Raw genomic sequence first — 20960 nt, forward strand, 5'->3', positions numbered from 1 at the left:
TCCTGTGTGTCCTGCCACCTCAGTTCTGAGTCTCAGCTCTCTCAGCTGAAACCCTGTGTAATAAATGAAAATAATTCAAACCCAAACCCATGGAAATGAAGATGACAGAGCCAGGTGACATGACTTGTTGCATCACTGATATCACCACAAAGCTGGCTGCCAAAGAAAGTTGCATTCATGGCTTGGTAGAGTCAGAAACATTATTGAAAAAGGTAAAGGTTTACTAAATAATTTGTATTCCAGCCCCCCACTTCTCTCCTATTTAGCAACAAACAGGTTATTTATAGAAACAATAAATCAAATTAAATTTCCATTCCCAAAACATAACAAAAAGATACCTTTCTCATTTGTGCCAGCAAACCTTCAAACTCCTTCAGGTTCAGGGTTGATCCACTATACGATGTGCAGTTGTTTGCTGCTTTCCCTAGCCAATAAATGGTGACTAATACCTGTAGAAGTTAATAAGAATCAATTGAAGCCATATACACAGTCACTTAACTTAATTTACTTCCCTTCATCATATCTCATTTATTCTAACCTGCACAGCAACACAAGATTTGGTTATAAATCAGAATTGAAAGGGAAGTGTCTGACAGCGGTTAAACATAAATACATTGGGCAACTATGAAAACTTGAACAGTCCTACAGAATATGTAACTTAACACATTACCTTCCTGTTATTTTTATAAAAAAATCCAACTGTCATGTCTGCCTGGAAAATAAATAGCAAAAATAAATCTGAATAGAAAAAATGAGCAAGATATTTGAAACTGTCTAGGAGACACACATATATATATATGTTTGTATATCCAACAGAAAAAAAATCCCTAAAGATTAGTAATACTAGTGGTCATTAAATAAAACCGTTAAGGCTAATGGAATAAATAAAACGTGAAATGTATGCCTGCCTATTTCAAGGAAAGAAAAAGTAGTTCCATTTTTAACCATATTAATGTAATTAACCAGACGACAAGGGAACATTTACTTCCAGGCTTCTGCTAGCATAAGAAATGCTTAGCCCAAGATTAATCAAAAGCCATGAGCATCTGGTTGTTGCTAACAGACTGAAGTGGAAAGAGTTAGTGGTTTCATCCAAGTTCTGACTTGATGTCTCTCCATAACTCAAAAGTCACTTCAAAACTAGCATGGAAAAAAGCCAAAAATTGTTCTTGCCAATATTTGTATACCCTCTCACTCCTTCAGGTAGCAAAGACTATACTGCTGGTGCTGCACTTGTTTTAGGAAAGGAGAAATTAAGGTACTCATGATGGTCAAACCAAACACCTCCAAAAATGCTGATATTTATAACATGCAGGGAAAGCAAACAGTCCTTCTCTGCACTCACATATGTTTCCACTTAAAGTAATGTCTTTAATGGTACCTGTGCAACAGTAATTTGGACTGGAAACTGATCATCAAAGGCAATTCAGTTCAGTGTTTTGCACCGGTTAAAAATGCCAAACCAGCATGTCAGAATTTAGGGCTTTTTCTCATTTAATGTTCATTATTTCTGCATGTTCCATGACATTGCAAAGTATTTAACTGCAGAACAAACTGGAAATACCCTGATGTGGAAAAGATGTGCAACTAATAATAAATAATAGTTGCCATTAACTGTTTCAAAAAAGTTTAAACTGAAATATAGTATTCTATATTTCAATGGGACAGAGCCGTATAATTCACACTATATAGTTAACTAAAGAAAATCGGACTAGGAGAAATCTCAAAGGGACAGTGGGGACTGACATCTCTGTCAGACTGTTCTTTCCTAAAGCGTACACCCATATCCCTTCAGTGCTCCCTCCTCACTCACAGCTAGACTTCTGATTAGCCTTTCCTCATCAACTTTCTCTAACATCCCCATTTTCCCTTAAGTGTGATGTCCAAAATCACACACAGCACTCCGGCTGAGGCCCTGCCAGAAAAGGATACAGCATGTGTCATACAGAATCCCTGTTTAAAAACAACTGTGGTGCATGACGTAAAATATGTTATGTTTTATATAAAAATAGAGTTTATATTTCCCTTTAGTTTATAAATAATACTATTCTTTTTTTGAATCTTGAAACAACCTTTATCTGAGCAGTTTTCCTCCAACCAACACTACTCAACAAATTTACGTTAAAAATTCTTGCACTCTATGTTCTCAAGTTAAGTGAAAAGGCTTGCAGATATAGTATTCATGGCAAACAGGAAACTATCCAATTCATTTTGCCATTCAGTTCTCTGATAAAGGTTGTGGTATTTTTATTTATTTCTGCTAGCATTTGATCACTTTCTCTCTTCTTCCTTTTTTTTATTCAGCATTTTTTTTTTTTTTTTCCCCAAATAATGTCACATTTGCAAGCAATTCCAACTGGTTGCCAGACAAGGTTGCATGATCATGCACCGGGAAAGCATATATTGCCTACAAGTACATTATGGAGGATACTTTTGAAACTTTACCTTTAAAAGAATACATGTGTACAAAATTATTTAGCCAGTGCCCACAAGGGCGGTAAAATGCCAAAGCTGAACTCCCGCCCGTACAACTTTGTGTGCTGGATGCAGAATATTTTACTCTAATGATGATGGAAAAGACAGGATGAAATAATTTGGGGGTTTTTTTAGGTTGGTTTTTGGTTGGTTGACTTGAGTTTGTTTTGGGTTTTGTTTGTTTGTTTTGTTTTAATTTATTTTTTTTTACCTGAAGTTGCTGGCTTCCAAAGTTACTAGGAAAAAGTCTTGGCATTTTCTAGCAGTCTACAGGGATGTGAACCAAATATAACATGAATTTATAGCAATTTACAGCTGACTAAGGACAAATGGCTTGCTAGGCTTTAGGGTAATAACCAACTCTGAAACCAGCAAAGTTTTGCCCTTTTCTTTTCTACTTAACAGGATCCGTTATCATTGCTATTAGTTTAAATCACAACAAGAAATTAAAGTTAAATGGAATTAGCCTAACAAGCAGAAAGCTAGCAAATCTGACAGTAAAGACTTGCATCCAGATCTAATGATCATTTTGCTTCATTTAAAATACTCTGTGCAATTTTACTTTATGCCTATATATTCACAAAAAGCTACAAAAGTGTTGCACCACAGGTGAGTCAGACCATTCCTGGTGAAAACCACAAGGGACAGCACAGAGATTACATTATCTATCCCTTCTTGAAGTGGAGATAAACGTTCTCCTTTTTATTTCTCTCATAATGCTGCTTTGCCACAGCAGCTCCATCAAAGTTTGCAGTAGAACCTGGTTAGGTTCATGTTCAGAAGAACTTTTCAGGAATACTCATCTGTACTCAGTTTTTACTGTCATAATTCTTGCTTAGGACAAATACAGGATTAACCAGACAAAAAAAACCCAAAAACCTCCAAATCATGTACTTACATTTTTCAGCTTCCTGCTATAGTCAATGTTCCTGGTTGCACACACACACACACACAAAGATAAAAAAAAAAAAAGAAAAAAAAAGAGAAAAAAAAAATCATCAGAAAGCAGGCACTTTCCAAGAGGGTGTGTGCAGCAGAAAATGTTTTCCCTAACAAGCCTGCAGAATGCTTCTGATGGCTGGAAACACATGAAAGCTAAGAAGATGTAGTTCACACATTAATTTATTCATAACGTGGGAGTATTTTGTCACCATTACTTCAATCATTAAATTAGAATTCTGGAAGTACAAAAAGCAAATGTGTTTGTAATGGTCCCACAGTAAAGTAGGATGGTGCCAAAAATATTTCCTTTAAACAGTATTGCTGTTTTCTTCAAAAAAGAAGACCGAAGTCCTCACTGCTAAAATGCTTTTTGCAGTAAGCCAATAGTCAGATTCTGCTCTGTGATAAATCATGCAACTCGTACAGACCCTGGAAGCACCTCAATATGCATAGGAGACTGAGGAAATCACCAAATGTTAAAGAAACAGAGCAGGCGCTTCTGTGGAAACAAGCATCACAAATAACAAAGTAGATAGGTGAAGCAGGAAAGATCCTTACAACTGAACTGTATTTTTTAATGTATACATAAGCACTGATACTGAACATTGGCTTCTTTCTCAATTTATTTTTTCACCAGTGTTCATCAAAGGGTGGAAGATTTATGTTAGAAATAACAAAGCACAAAGTTTGCACAAACATAAACAACGTTTCAAAATTAAGCAAAGAAACCATTAAAAAATAATGGAGTAAATTTAGATGCTGAAAAATAAATAAGACTACTTCAGATTTAGACAAGATTCTCTCCTGATTATTTATAACAGAATTGCCTTCTACTATAACTGTAAGTCCACTCCAGCATTAAAGGTTACCTGACAAAAACCAAAACTAAATGTACTTAAATCTGTGAGAACAACAGAAGTCTAAATATAGGCAATGCTAAATGAAAATATTTTGATAACATCTTTTTAAAGCCAAAATTTTATCCACCAATACCTACATAATAAGAAAAACAATACAGTCCTATTTTTTTTTAATTAATAAAATAGCAGTGGAAAAGAGTCTTGTTTAACAAGTCGGGAAGAAATTCTTTACAGCATTAGCTCATAACTTTTATAAGCTCAGTGATCCAAAAGAAATATATCAAATGCAAACCTCAGTTAACATCTATATGAAAAAAATTGATTTATATGTCATTATCTTAATTATAGGCAATAATGTCATATTCATCCTTTACCATAGAACAAATACCATTTTTACCATGTTTAAAATATAACCCAAAAGTCTTCAAAGAGGAAAAAAAAATAACTTTCATGTTTGGGAACTAGCTAGCAGAAGACTGTCTTGAACATATTTCTCTACAACAGTCATGGACTTGGCTTGTACACCTCAACTCAGTTGCTCAGCATGAACTTGGACAGTGGTAGGAAAACATTTGGCTCATTTCCACAGCTGCTTTCTCTGAAGAGTTGACAGGGAAAAAATATCCAGGCCAATGAGATGCTTCACGTCTATCTAGCATCATATTCAGCAGAGGGCCAGGCCAGCTCTGCAGAGTTCATCACTCCTGGGTGAAGCTGCTCATGTGCTGGACAGCTCTCCCTGGAGCTCCATGCTAGTCTCAGCCTCTCTACCTGCCTCCTCTGAGGTGCTCCACCATCCTCAATCCCAAAAGATTAAGCTTCTTATCAGAAGGACCCATTTTTCAATGGTTTTTATATGAAGGTTAGGGTTTCATATGGAGATCAGGGCTTGTTTTGCAACTATCTCCAGCCACTAATCATCATGATTTTACAGGACATCATGAAGAACCTCTTTCATTGAAATGCTATGAGATTTAGAAGAAATGTGTTACATAGCCCCCATCACTGGTATATACAGGTGAGAAGAATCTCATATTAGAACAAAAAATCTGGAAAGGAGCAAAAAGTGGGAAACTATTCCTTAAAAGAAGGAAAGTCGCTAATTCGATTTTCAGAACCTTTGGATTTTCCCAGACAGTGCTTTAACACCATGAAAATTTGCCCAGCTTCCACTGCCAGAAGGGAAAATAAAATAGAATGCTGCTGAAATTCAGTAAATTGTTTCCATATACTTTTCTAAACTGGATATGTCTGAACAGGATTTCATTAGTGATCTTTTTGGCCAAATGAAACAAAGTCATTCAATCAACTCAGCAGTATTTGCTTGTCTGTAGAGCAATAACTTTTTAATACTACACACGACAGACCCAAAAATTACAGAAAAACTTCTAAACAGCACCAATTACAAATTTTGTTAATTTTATGAAAGTTTGGGTGCTCTTGCTTTGGGGGAGCCTGATCACCATTAATATAAATGAGAGAAAAATACAGTTTCACTCCTTCTGTTGCTCTAGTCCATGATGACAAAGCCTCGCCCGAAAGGGACAGCAGTTCCTATTTAAGACCTCAGTCTATGACTATATGGACTTTGATCCAAGCCTGCTCTGTGTGACCTTTGCAAGTTAGTAATTCTTTCTGCACCAGTTTCACATCTATATTTTAAATCACTTTGTGGGGTGAAATGCTGAAAATACAAGCATTAGAGTCTAAGCACCTCTTAGCAGTGAGGGATGTGCACATACAATGGCTAAAAAGCTGTTGATTAAAAGGAGATTTTTTTAAAAATCACTTCACTGTCCCCTAAAACATGAATTAGTTATTAGAAAGGAGAATCTCTTAATATGCATGTGGTAATTTGTGTGGTAGTAGGTGTGTGACTTTGATGAAAAAACTATCTAAACTGTGGCACTGCCAGTCCACACAGATGTCCTGAGCCCAAATATCGTGTCCCAACTTAGTTCTTGCTAGAAAATAAACAGACTGTGCTCATGTCTGCACCTTGTAGAGTCTGAGAGGCCTATAAATATCCTATAATACATCTTCAGAACAGTTTAATCTGAAATAACAGAGTTGTGGGTTTTTTTCCCCAGCCTACATAGTTCATTAGTTGGGCAGACAAAAAAGAATGCCATCAATTCAGACTCAGGAAAACCCCTAAGTCCCACAGAATCTCATTACTTAACTAAACCAGTATTTTTAAAGAGCTGTGGTTGATCTCTCTGGGAAAAATATCAGCCCCTAGAGAAAGCCTGTTGAAGGGAACAATGTATTCTTCCCAGCGCTGAAGGTTTCCCAAACCTCAGCTTGCTATTTGTTTTACATAAGTGACAGTTCTATAGAGTTTTTGCTCATCCTTAAATATTTACTATTGCACCACATGCATCTGAGGTTGTAACATGCTAATCGCAAACTGCTGTTGTACTTACTTGATGGTTACTCTGTTTGATGTGTCCTGCAGATCACCAGGATCAAAAAGCTGAGATTCTTTAAGTCCCAGCTCTTTGCAGCCTCTTAAGAATAAGATGATGTTATCCTGAAACAAGGCAAAAATAGAAAATACTTTAACCTCTCCCTATTGAGAAAAACAATCTGATCAAACCAACTTCTCCCTGACTCAGTAACAGCTCAAATAGTTCTATCATTAGTTAAATGAAAAAACAAAGATATTTCCAGTCACATAATTTAAGAAGTCAGTACATGTTTTGTTTGAAAACCAGAGAAATATGAAACAAAACTTTTTCCCTTTTTATTTATTTTTATTTTAAATATGTAACTGCAAGAAGCTTGTTGACTTTTCTTCTTCCAAACCCAGATGTTGGCAACTCCTTTAACTGAAAAAGCCCCGCTGACTTCCCCACCTACTGCTGTAGGCTGCCAACACAACTTCTGCATGTTACGGGGCAGAAAAGGCTGGATTTCTGAATGGAACAGGAAGGGTAGATGTGAAAGAGGCCACCACCATGTAAGTTGGCATTTTTTTCAGAAAACATTTTGCATGGTGATACAAACAAGCCCAGTTACTCCTAGTTAACACAACCAGTCCCTTGCCTCTCCAGCCTTAACCAGTCAGAAGCCACTGGGCAAAGAGGTACGTGCCTTCACCCCAAAGAAAACACTTGAAGCTGCACTTTAGGTGACCACTGTCTGTAAGAAGAAATGACATCAAATTTGTAACACTTTTAATGGAGGATTTACACTTTTCAGAGTCTAAAAAATAGAAATCAATAACTAAGGAAGATTAAACACAAACTGATATGATACTTTCAAACTAAATATGAGTGACAACACATTGGTTTGCACCAAGGGGATGACAGGCAGTCAGCAATAGGACAAGGGGGCATGGGCTTAAACTCTGCCAGGGGAAATTTAGACTGGATATTGGGAAGAAATTCTTTACAGAGAGAGTGATCAGGCATTGGAATGGCTGCCCAGGGAGGTGGTGGACTCACCGTCCCTGGAGGTTTTTAAAGTGAGGTTGGACATGGCACTTAGTGCCATGATCTAGTAAAGAGACTAGAGTTGGACCAAGGGTTGGACTCGATGATCTCTGAGGTCTTTTCCAACCCAGTTGATTCTGTGATTCTGTGATCTGTATGTGTGCATATACCTCTAACGTATGTTTTACACTTACACATATGCACATAAACTGCCCACTTTTTACAGAACCAGTGAATCTTTCTTAGACAGATGAATCTTGAAGGTCAGTACAGAACAAGATTTTAGATAGATACATTGCTAGATCAGCAACTGCAATGGTAGATGTGTGGATAAGTAAAGGTAGAATTGTTTAGGTTGGAAAAGACCTTTAAGATCACCAAGTCCAACCATTAACCTAGCACTGTCAAGTTGAACACTAAACCACGTCCCTAAGCACCACATCTATGTATCTTTTAAACACCCCCATGGCTGGTGACTCTACTACTTCCCTGGGCAGCCTGTTCCACTACCCGAAAACCCTTTCAGTGAAGAAATTTTGCCTCATAATCTAAACCTCCCCTGGAAAAACTCAAGGCCATTTCCTCTTGTCTTGTTGCTTGTTACTTGGGAGAAGAGACCAACACCCTCCATGCTACAACCTCCTTTCAGGTAGTTGTAGACAGCAATAAGGTCTCCCCTCAGCCTCCTTTTCTCCAGGCTAAACAGGCCTGGTTCCCTCAAACAACTTGTGCTCCAGGCCCCTCTCATCAGAGTCTTTGGACTCTCTGCAGCACCTCAATGTCTTTCTTGTAGTGAGGGGCTCAAAACTGAGCACAGTATTCAAAGTGTGGCCACAACATTGCCAAATACAGGGGGAATGATCACTTCCTGTATGTATAATGTACAGCTTGATATATGTATATCGTACAGCTTGCTATTCTCTGAGGCCTCTCATATCAAACTTCAAACTGGAAGTGAGCTGCCATGTGAAGAGTTAGAGAGGAGGAGAACCAGAATGTGAGGCAGAGTCCTCAGTTTTTATAGAACCTGGGAGGCAGAGGAGCCTGGGCCATATTCAGCTCTTGCCCAGGCTGCGTGACAGAGCTGGATTTGCGAGCATGGATGTCCCCACAACATCTGCTCCCAGGCTTTTTTTTTGGGTGGCACAGCCACAGCTCAGCAGAGTAGCCCTGTTTGTTCTGCTGGGGCACAGCAATCAGCATGCTAATCGCTGTGGCTCTCTGCATGCCAATACTCTTGCACACAAAGCTCGCTGTCACCAGCCACGTCACAAAAAAATACAGACTTGGAAATTTAGAGGAGTCCAAATCTCCCTTTCTTCCCTGTCTGAAACTTAACAGCTCTGGATGGGAGCCAGGGGGAAAGGAATAGCAGTCAAGGGAGCAGAGAGCTCATAACCCAGAAAGACAGCATCATTCATGACATGAAAAGTTGCTTGTAAAATTCCCCATCTGGCTTACTGTTTGCATTATAATTTTTCCAACTGCAATGTGAATAACTCTTGTGTTTAGCCTTTGATGGAGGACAGTTCTGGTCACTTCTAAATAGTGGGTGGAACAATGTGTAAATCTAATAAAAATGCAAAAACATTTTTTTTAAAAAAAGTTCCTAACAATATTTCCTAACAAAAATATACAGACCAGAGTAACCTAATAGGTTTAGCAAACAATCAAAGGAGGGGGAACTCTGGGAATAACTAATTGCACCTATCTTTATGTTAAAAGTTCATATCCAAGTTATGATAAGAAGTAACAAAAATATCAGCTATTTGGCAGCCATGTAGTTTGGAAACTCAGTTCTTCTGTTAATGAACAAATGCCCGCTTCTCAAGAAAAATAGTGTCGTCACTCTATGCCTGTTTTCAGACATGCTTTTATTTTGATGGTCATCATAAAAATGTTTGCCAACAGTCACTAACACCATCACCCAAACAATTCCTCAGAAAGCCGGTATCTTGTATGGGTATGAGTAACCACACATGCCAACTAGATGCAATCAGTGAGCACTGAAAGAAGTTTTTACTTTTGTCAACAATTTCCAATGGTCCTAAATTTGGCAATTTGTTTAAAAGGATTAAAAAAAAAAAAAAAACAACCCAAACAACAAATAAATTGTTTTCATGTGACACATATCCAGGTAAACTTGCCTAGGCTGCCTATCTCCAAGCCAAAATGCATCTTATGCTACTGCAAAACAAACCTTTTCCTGGTTTGCTCCAGTATATTTGAAATTTGTGTTTGTTAATTCTATGAAGCCACTGGAGAACCACACTCCTAAGCCACTAAAAGGAGAAAGGAGTCTTAGCACCCAGCTACCAGGAAAGCTTTCACTCAGGATTACTATGCCTTGCATTGGCCAAGTCTTAGTTTCTTCACTTCTCAGAAAATTTTGCTTACATTGTTTAAGAGAAATTATAGTTCCATATCTGTTCACTGTAACTAATAATTTTTTGTAGTCACCTAAAGTGTCACTTTTTTGTTGCTGTTGAAGAAACTAATAAAGGGGGGAAAAAAAGTTTACAAGCAGCTATGTATATAAAACAAGGGAGTGAAAACACTCAACATGCATGTTCAGCTCCTTACAGCTTGGCAGAGTTAAATAGGTCATGCAAATGGGTCACCCTGCAACGGCCAGGATTGCAGGGCGGCCAGCTGCCGTGCCTTGGCTCACAGGGTAGTGTCTTCTACAGTGGTGTCTAAAGACACACGGGCAGAATTCAGTCCCTCTGGCAAGCCCGTACCAGGCACTAACACACAATTTCCTCAATACATTAAATGGAGATGATATTGCCCTTTTCTCAGCCATCACTTGCTGGAGTTGCAGAGCTGGAGTAGATGGAGGACAGGTTGCTTGGTCAACGTGTCACTTCCTACAACCCCAGAGGACCTGCAACTGGATCCTGCTGCCTCCTCTTGGTTCAGTCCACACCACTATTAAGTCAAAAATTTTCTTCTGGGTTTTTTCCTTCATACACCCAGGGAAAGAGTGAGCTTACAAATTACAGTCTAAATTTCTTTTGCAAATTTTATCTATTTTTTTGTCTATAAAATTTTATCTCTAGAAATCAATAGATATCTATAAATTTTTATCTATGTTTTCTCTATAAAATGACATGAACTCTAAACAGGCTGCTCACAGTAGTCGAACACTTCAGTGTGGTGACAGACAGAGGACACAAGCACAGGATACCCTGATAGGTTAAACCCCAATCCTTTTGTGCTTGCCTAAGTGCAGTTCTGACAGGAACTGTTAGATCAGCACTATATAAGCAACTTCATTTATTTGTAAGTATTAGAGATGCAAAAATTAGTAATGTAAATGTTTTTATATACTGAATTTCAGAACAAAACAAACAAACAAACAAAACCACCAACAACAAACACAAAAAGCATTACAAACTCTCAGGCAAAGCCATCCACAAACCAGCAAGAGGGATCAAGAAGAAGCAGGGACAGACAAACAGGGGTGCAAGGCCACTGACTCCCTGAGAAATGAGTCAGAAGGATGCACGGGAAAGAAGGGACTCTAAAGCTGCTCCTGCTCTCACAACTGCATTTCAACACCATCACCTTTTCATCTTTTCTGGTGTGTGACCTGCCAGACTCACCTTTAAGACATCACTTTGCCAGCACAACCACTTTGAGGTAATGAAGAGAAAATGGGATGCAGAAGAGTTAAGCCCCCATTAAGGTAGAAGGGGCGAAAAATAACACGCTGCTCACTTGTAATATTTTTTTTCTCTCTTTTAAAAAGACTGATCACCTGTGTGTTATGTTCACTGTATAGCCTTAAGTCATTTTCCTTACACATGAACTGTAGCACTAAATCCTGAACCTTGTAAAAAACCCACAGAAACTGGCAGTTGTGCAGGACAGACACCCTGGAAAGCCACTGCAAATTCACACAGTAGCATTGCCAACACACAAGACAGTTCAAGCTAGCGAGAATCAAATATTCACAGCAGGCAAATTCCCTCCATAGGATCTGCTGATCACATGCAATGGCAAACAGCTTGAATTTGGCCCACTTCCATTCCTTTCATCTGCCACAATAGTATACAAAATATTCTCACTGTATCCATGCCGCAAACAGGACTTGAAGCTTATCACTGTGGAACCATCATTTGTCAGATGTGCTACTACATGGCCTGGATGAGATATACAGATAAACTCAGGGAAAACAAAGGCAAGGCAAGCTGAACGCCTGCACAGAATGCCAAATAAAATGCCAACTGCATGCCACTTCTGCGAGTTGGAGATATTATTAGTTGCCAGTAGCACTGTACTGTTTTGCAGGACAGCTGCAGACAAACAGGTGGCCTTTTTCATTTCTGGAATGCTGAAATTTTCCCTGTTCCAGAATAAATTGCAAGATTTCTAAATATATATATATTTTTTTTCAAACTGCTTTTCTGAGTGATTTCCAATACAGACTATTAAAAGCCTTTTGTTTACTCTCAACATTTCTTCCTAATTCCCTCGTTTTTCCATTCTATGTAAATAATTAGCGGTGATAATTTATTTATATATAAGCAATGGATCTTGACTGATTCAGAAGCAGACGGAAAGGAAACCTTGAAATATTCAGTTCAAGTTCACCAGGGAAGAACTTTTACAAGAAAGTCTAGCAGTTTTTCATATATATATATATATGTGTGTGTGTGTGTGTATGTATATACACACACACATGTTTTACTCTTTATCCAATATAATTTACTGTATATATTTTACTATAGGTATATTATTTACTATAGATATTTTTCTATAGATATTTTACTGTTTATACATTATGCTTTACTGTATATACAGTAAAACCACACTTCACCAAACATTGTTTTCCGTGGCAGAGATTTGGAAGGACTTGGATTGTTGTCAGGACACATTCAATTAGACACTTCAGCTGCTTATTCTCCAGAAGATGCTGGCTGACAGCACCCCAAAACTGAGGGCAAGCCCCACCAGAGCAGTGAGGGAAGTCCAGGCTGCACACACCCCAGCAGGATTCTGGCACACAACAGCCTCACCTAATGACAATTAAAGGCTACATGGGGAACAACAGCAGGAGAGGGAGCCCGGGACCAGGGAGGGAACGCAGGACTTACCAGTCGGTCCGCCTGACCCGATCCTCGCCTCCCGAAGCGCAACAAACCAGCAGAGCGGCGGGAACACCCGCCGGCCGGGAGCCGCGCAGCTGCCGTGGCGGGGGCTGCCAGCCCCCAGCTCCACCCCCCGGCACCCCCGGGACCCAGACACCGCCCGGCACACGGGGATCGGCCCCGGCTGCCCGCGGTTGCCGAACCCGCTCCCGCCCCCGAGCAGCGCTGCCCAGCACCCGGCAGCGAGCAGCAGAAGGGCAGAGGAGGGCAACGGCGGCCGGGTGCGGAACCGTGTGAGCGCCGGAGCCAAAAAACAGGTCCCGGAATTGATACCGAGATGGTTTGATGAAAGCGGCTGGGATCACCCAGGCTGGCAGGAGGTGAAGCTGAAGCCCTCCGGAGAAAGAGCTGCACAATAGCAGGAGACGGACCCGGATTGCCGCGGCACCAGCAGGACCTTTAAACGCTCAGCAAAGACGGTGAAGGCTGTCTTTACAAAGAAAGCCGTTTTTGTTTGTTTTTTTTTTCTGATTATTTTGGGGTGATCAAGAAGGAAAAGATGCGTCTCCTCAAACAACAGCCCCACTCCCTTAACAAAAAGGCAAAAAACCACCTTAAAACAGGTCTCTTGGCAGCATACTGCAACTACACAAAACATACCAGAAACCCCAAACGTGGTACTAAGTGATCTTCAGGTAATATCTAAGACTGCCAGAAGATGTTCAGTACCAGACCCTGAAGATCTAGCTGGAAGTGCCAAATTCCTACCAAGGTGCTTAGATCCTGCTGCTTCCAAACAGGCTTACTAGGTCAGAAAATTGGAATTGCCTACAGCAAGAAGATAGCAGACAACTTTGATGCCACTACTTTAGGCTACTTTGGTAGTATAAAACCTGAGAGCTGCTAGTAGCATTTTTGGCATCCAGCAAAATCTTTTGCTAATAGTTCCAATCATTCATCTCATAAAACACAAGCACGTTCAATCTACATTAATAAACTGAAAATAAGCAAAAAAAAAAACCAAAAAACCAAAACAACGACCTCAAAACCACACCATGAGAACTGATGGGGGTCTCTAAAAAATGAGCCCAAAATAATTGGAATGTGTTAAGCAAACCAAATAGTGAGTACACTTCTCCTCCAGATATCAAAAAGTACAATGTTTAAAATTAAAAGCCTGAAATTCTTTGAGAAAATCAGAACGACAGCAGCACTTCTCAAGAAATTGTCTTTGACATTTTCCTAAATTTGTCATTTACTATCAGATTATTTGCTCTTTGAATTTTTTACTCTGCAACAAATTTCAACCATATTTATAAGATTTTTATGTGATGTGGTGTATTACTATCATTTGTATGATGACTGTAACTAAAATCCCCAAACAGGAGGGGCCATATTGTGTATAATGAAAGGCAAATGCAAGGAGCTCAGAATATAAAATGGCACTGCAGGTCCTGGGCGGGTAGGGAAAATTTCATGGTTGGTATAAAATGGATGATTTCTGCAAACTTTTAAAATGAGCTTAAAATCCCTGCAGCATGGTATGATGTAAAAGGAGGGAAGAGACACTATGAACAGCAAAGGAGAAGGATAACAGGGAAAGACAGAAAAAAATAATGGGAGGGGACCATAGGAAAGAACATGAGCAAGAGCAGCCTTCCACTCGACAGGCAAAAGCAAATCACAGGGGGGTAGGAGGGGTGCACACAGCATGAGCACAACACTGACCCTATGACTTCACTACTTAAGTAGGTCTTGATATTTCTCCTTGCTGCATCAGGTCATTATCCCTGAAGGCACATATAAAACATTTAAACAAATGGGGGCTCAGTCAACAACCTCATCTTTGGGGGACAGAGTAATCAGATGATGTGCATTCCCTCAGATTTGCCAAACTCAAGATACACCCAGAGTAAGATGGCTTTGTTTACAGCAATAAACACAGAACGTAGGCAGGAAGGGAAAAAAGCCCAAAGCATTTCCAGATAGATGTCAGATGTCACCCAATCTTTGAGAGCGGTTGCCTATCTAGAGCCATATTCTACAGTAACAGCCATGATATGGCCAAGGAGAAGGACAACATTTCCTTTCCATCCCCTCTCTGCAGCTTTTTAGTACCAGATGAAAGAGCTTGGCTTGTGAGGGTTTGTGCCTCAGTTTCATGACTTCTGTTATCCACTTTTCACAGAGAGGTGGTAGATGCCCCACCCCTGGAGACATTCAAGGCCAGGCAGGACAGGGTGCTGAGCACCCTGATCTGGTTGAATATGTCCCTGCTCATTGCAGGGGGCTTGGACTAGATGATCTTCAAAGGTCCCTTCCAACCCAAACTATGTTATAATTCTATGATTCTATTTTTCATTGATAAAGCTCACCAAGAGCAGGGTTAAAAACATGCTCACATGCAGTGAAGTGCTGCCAAGTGCTCCTAGAAGCTGCTGGGAATTTACCTTGAAAATCCAGAATCAGATGGGTAAAAACACAAGGACTGGGGAGACCACCAAAAAAAGCAAAGCATGGTTCATTCTGCTGTGATGGAAAGGACGGTTATTTACCTCTCTCTGCATTGTTGGTTGCGCTATGAGGTGGGTCAGTACAAAACTTACTGCAGAGCAGGTTGGGGAAGGAGCTACAAAAAGACAAGAAGGAAAGAAACCTCACAACAGCAACATTCTCAGTGCAACCAGAGCTCAGCATCTGTCAGGTCTACCCTTTCTTATCCATCCTGGCAATAGTTGTGCTGTCTGAAGGAGGGGCAAAAAAGGTCATGAAGACAAATTTGACCTTTATTTACACTAACATTATGAGTGCTGGGAATATGACTAACCTAAACACAGACTGCAAGGAACCCTGAAACCATGGCTAGTGCCACAACCCTTCCCTCAGGACATCCTCCTGGGGAAACTGGACACTCCATTCTTAGCACATCCCTGCAGCTGCTGCCCTCACAACCAAGCTCTACAGCAAAACATAAAAATGGGCAAGAAATTCACAACTCGGGAGAACATGTTGTTTTCTAAGTTTGGTTTATTTGTATGTAATTATCAGGACAAGAAAAAGCCTTAAGGAAAGGATACAGTCTGACTACAGACTCAGAATATCTCAAAGGCAGCCATCCCAAACAAACTGCTTAAAGTAAACAAGAAAAAATACATAATCAAGAGTTATAAGTAATAAGAACTACTACAGCAGATATTGTGAAAACAAAGGTAGCCTGTAAGTCAGGGTATCCAAGCCAATGGGGCCACCAAAGAAACTAACCTGAGCATTAAATATATGAAAGTACCGTTTTTCATTAGACCTACAGTTAAAGCTTATCACCTTGCAAACAAGAAAAAAAGGAAATCCATATGTGAATGAAGCTGAATTACCTCCTGAGTGATGTACCCACAAAGTATAGCCCTGGGGCAATCCAAAAGAACACTGCAAATAGCTGAAGCTCCAACACAAATAAGCCCTTTACATGTTACATACAGCCATCAACTACAATGAAACACTGCTGAACAAACCTTTGACACTCCTGACTGCTGTCAGGGCAATTGCGTGTTAAGCCATGGCATAACAGATCCTTTTAAAAAGAAGCTGTTTATATTTTCCTGCTAAGGTATTGTACTATGATGGTAAAAATAACCCATGCAAAGGTGCCTATGTGCCAAAATCCATTCCATGTTTTCCTTAATTATATTAGTAGGTCTACTAAAAGATACTACCTCTTTTCACATACCCAGCCTTCCTTTCTCTGCCTACAGATTCCAAGTTTCATGGGATCCCTTTGATCACATCTCGTATCTCAGGGCACTGTAACCCAATGCCTGCTTTTTATATTTTGACTTGACTGCAGAGAAAATAACATTAATTCCCAGGAAGAGCAGCATTGACTATTCAAAGGAGCCAGCTCAAATGCAAATTGCCACAGGACCTTTGGGATGGAGTGAGCCTAGCAGAGAAGAAAATCAGGAAAAAAACCTGTGCATCATGAACTTTTCCACCTGAAAAGGTGTTTCTGATGGTCATTAATTACCTGACCAGCATAATCTATTAAAAACCAGGATAGGCAACTTAAAGCATAATCAGTGCACCTGCATGCACATTCAGAGATGACTATCTGAAAAAATACTTCTCAAACTGTGGTCTCTACAGTCTGTTTTTAGTTTTCCTCTCTCACTACATTCAAAGCAGATGGCAAGAACAAAAAAAAGTAACTGGAAATGAGCAATAGTGAGCTTTACACATGGTGCTTTTCTGATACACAAGAACCTAAATAATCAAGATGCAAAGCTGTATTTGAGTTATAGCTTTAATTCATACTTCTCCCTGGTCATTTATTAGGTGTCTTCCTACTCGGGCACAGAAGCAGATTTCATTAAGTTGTATAATCCCGGAAAATACAAGATTTTTATGAAAATATGTGCATGTTGAATCTCATTTGAAGTTTTGCTGCATCCAGCTGTATTGAACTAGCTGAGCACAAGATTTTGAGCATCCAGGGCCAGAGAATAGATTAAATTTTGTAGAGTTTATTTTTAAGGTTTTAAACTGTGAAGGTACAAAAGACATTGCTATCTAAAATTAAAATAAATCTAGCATAAAACCTCTGAAAGTTAAAAGTATGATCACTGCCTGGCAGACTTATAACACGTTTTCCAATTGCAGCAACTACACACTGCTAACGTGGCTTTACTTTCTTGCCCATTTCTTTTAAGTGGTATGTTCTCTGTTACTTGGTTTATTAAGCCAAGCTATCTTCCATTTAAAGCTAAAAAATAGTAACAGTTGGCCAATGCTTGGACTTCTCTAGGCAAAGACAGCAATTCGCTATGTAAGGATAAGGATACGCTGCAGTCAGAGCTGTTGGAGGGGCCTCTGCATCCTGACGTCCAAGTACAACTGCTGTAGGTGGGCCTCAAAGGATGCAAGAAAGCTGCCTGTGGGGGCCAGGGGCCTGGCAGTAGCTGTTAAAATCAGACCAAATCTCTATTCCCCAAGGCAAACAGCAAAATAGTGAAACCGCCAAAGAGGACTCATTCCTGCTCGGTTTGTGACCTCTGCAAAAAAAGCAACAAATTCCACTTCTCCTTTCAAATTAAACATCTACTCGTTATTGCCAAGGAATATGTTTTAATAATCTGTGGTGTTCAATGTTTGATAAACATCAGAAATCTCTTTGCTGCTGTTACATGATACCTGACATACATTTTCCCCCCACTCATAGCTTTGCATATTTGTGTCAACATTACATAAAACATACTGGACTTCTTTAATGTACAGGTTGGGGTTTCCTTGCAAATACATCTAAAAGAAGCTGTTCAAGTCCAAAAACCACTATTTTTTTAATTGGCTTTTTGTACTAATGACATTCCAGTACATTCCACTTCAAAACCCTACATTATTGTTTTTACTTTCAGTAAAAAAATAAAGAGAAAGCTTTCACCTTTAGATGTCTAGAATGATTTGAGTGAGAAAATATAAGGGGAAAAAAACAAATCATTTTGAGTTTGCTGCAAATGCAATTTTTTACTGACAATCATAATATCTGTGCAAAAAGATGCAAAGTAAATCAGTGACCATTCTTAACTTTAACCATGTATATTGTAACTGCCTAAATTACTAAATACCACAATGCTCAATCCATACATCTGCTGTTTGTTTCTTAGATTTGAAAACATACATTTTGTGTCTAGGTAGCATGACCATAACTGTCAGTCATCTTGAGTACCTCCAGTTTTGGGGTTTTTTTAATGGTAAATATTCAAAGCAAGATGAGTTACCCAATAGTCTGGCAGCAATTTCTTTTCCATCCCTTTTCAACCATCAGTAAAGCATTCCCTAGATATATTTCAGGAACTGGCACAATTGTTTATGAAGTTATGGTAGCTGCAAACCTAGATGGACTATGCAGAATAGCCAACTTAAATTACTGCTGTTCATTATGTCTACCGAGGTCATGCAAGTATGTTTTTGAACGGCCATTTGGAAAGGAGGATTCATGGATCATATCTAGCTGCCAGAGTCATTTGCAGTTGTAAAGACTAAGATTTTAGGAGGAATAAAAACTAGTACAATAGTATACTGTATTTAAGTACAATAGTATACTGTATTTAAGAAGTAGAATTTCCTTAAATTAATGGGTATTAAATCAAGAATTAAAGCAAGAGGGAAAAAAAAAAAGGAACTCCTCTTTAAGACAGTGTATTCCTATTGCAAGTCTTTCTCCCAGCTGTTCCACAATGTCTTGGTTCTGGCTCCTCTGGGCAGCAGAACAGAGGACAGGAAAGGATCTCTCCTGCAACCAGACAGTCCTGTTGTGTCAGTTCTCTGTTGACACACTAGAGCTGTATTTGAGGCTTACTTGTGCAACATCCTCTCTTCCCTAGGAATGCACAAAGCATTTGTAGGAAGAGGAACAGGCAGGTAGGTAGGAAGAGGAAAACATGCATCACACCAAATCTTTAGGAACAGGAACTAAGGAGTGGGAATGGCAGAAATACCTTGTTACACCTGTTGGCAGAGAAAGGGGAAACAAATCAGCTATCACTGATGATTTATTCCTAAAACTTCAGTTTACATCCTACCCTCTGTCCTAACCAGCCTTGAGATCATCTTTTGTTTGTAGAGGAAAACAGCCAACCGTGCTTATAATTCAGCTTACCTAGGTATAACTAGCGGCTCCTGCTCAGAACAGTCACAAGTAAGGTTAGCAGAGATGTTCATGCACCCTCAAACTACATGCTTCCAAGTCCTCATCTGCTACTTCTGAAAACCTTTGCAACTCAAAGCCATATTTTATGGATCAAAGTAAAACTTAGCTGGTAAGAGTGTATAAAGGAAAGGGATAAATTTAAAGCAAATATGATATTTCCCTTTCCTCAACAGAGGGACAGGACTCAGAGTTCAGTTGGTTGATCAGAGAAAGGTACATCTAGATGGCAGAACCAGTACAGTCCAGCAAGATTTTAGGCCAGGCTTCATGGGCCATGAAAGCGGCTGTACTGGCTTCCAGAGCCAACAAGAAGCCGCCAGCAATTCAGCTGATTTAAAGCACTGCAGAGCCCCAGTTCCCAGCCAGCTCACATGTCTCCAAACCACTCCCGCAGGCGCAGATTTCTGGAGAATGCAAATGTTACACATGGCTACCCAAAATCAGCTCAAAGCCAGCGAGACATATTGGCTTTGGCAAGCACCTCTACACCACCCTTCCTAGGAAGTGAGGAATATTCATCAGACACAGCACTGCCTTGCTTGAATGCATGGACTCACCTGAAGCTCAGCACTGTGCAGAAGCTAATCAGCCCTTAAATCTGGAGACCTTACTAAGAGCTACCTGGGGTTTACAAGGTCAACCAATGCAGCCCCATCCAAATACAGGGGCTACAGAGCTATGCAACCACCTTAGGTGATGCAGGAACACTTGCAAAACTGCAGCACAGGGAGCCCAGCCACCTGGGAGGTACCAGACCCTGGGCACACCTGCCCTTTTACCTGTGCATGGACATGGCAGCCCCAGGAGTCAGCTAGCACATGAGCAGCGCCCAGTTTCTGGGGCTTTTTGGCTACCTGAACATCCCTAAATGTGCCATGCTGTACTGCTAAGCTGGTCTCATGCCATTGGGTCACTTGTCCCTGACAAGGAAAGGCACTGTAGTCAAGCTGCCCTCCTGCAAGAGCCGTCCTGTGGCTGTGCTGAGCCAGAGTGACAGGGATTGCTGCCAAACCCCAGCTGGCTGTGCAGTAAATTGCCCACACCCACAACATGAAGGTTATCCAGAGTTTTCCATTCTCTGTCATATTCCAAACTCCACCTTCCATTATCCTGAATAGAGCACTTAACTGTTTTTCCTCTTATTTACTTCCCATCCGCTTCCTAACCTCAGTCTGGCACTTTTATTCCTCCAAATTGTATTGTAAAGTTATAAAGGACAAGAATATTTGTACACTGTTAAACAAAGAGAATAAATCATACTGGAATCCGTGATGGAGAATACTGACCACAGTCTTTGAAGTTCTTGGTCTGCAGTTTGTTTACATAATAGTTTGCATGCAGGCTTAAGTGCTGGATTTCTAATATCACTCATCAAATTTCAGCCAAAAAAAATGGAATAAGGAAGGTGAATTGCTCTTGGGTAGATAGAGTATCTGCAAGAATTTTTGGT

The 20960-nt window shown here is 39.9% G+C and overlaps 1 protein-coding gene across 1 annotated transcript in view; it reads right to left on the reverse strand.

The window, feature by feature from the left end:
- LIMCH1 (LIM and calponin homology domains 1) overlaps window positions 1–20960 on the reverse strand; it is a gene marked incomplete at both ends in the record, with an annotated part of 178596 nt that overhangs the window by 67073 nt on the left and 90563 nt on the right. Inside the window, 3 exons of the mRNA XM_080343784.1 lie at window positions 339–449; window positions 3374–3404; window positions 6704–6810. Coding sequence (XP_080199910.1) covers window positions 339–449; window positions 3374–3404; window positions 6704–6810 — 249 coding nt within the window. The remainder of the gene's footprint in view (window positions 1–338; window positions 450–3373; window positions 3405–6703; window positions 6811–20960) is intronic.

Source organism: Nesoenas mayeri (genome assembly GCF_963082525.1).
Source record: "Nesoenas mayeri genome assembly, chromosome: 4".
Lineage (NCBI taxonomy): Eukaryota > Metazoa > Chordata > Aves > Columbiformes > Columbidae > Nesoenas > Nesoenas mayeri.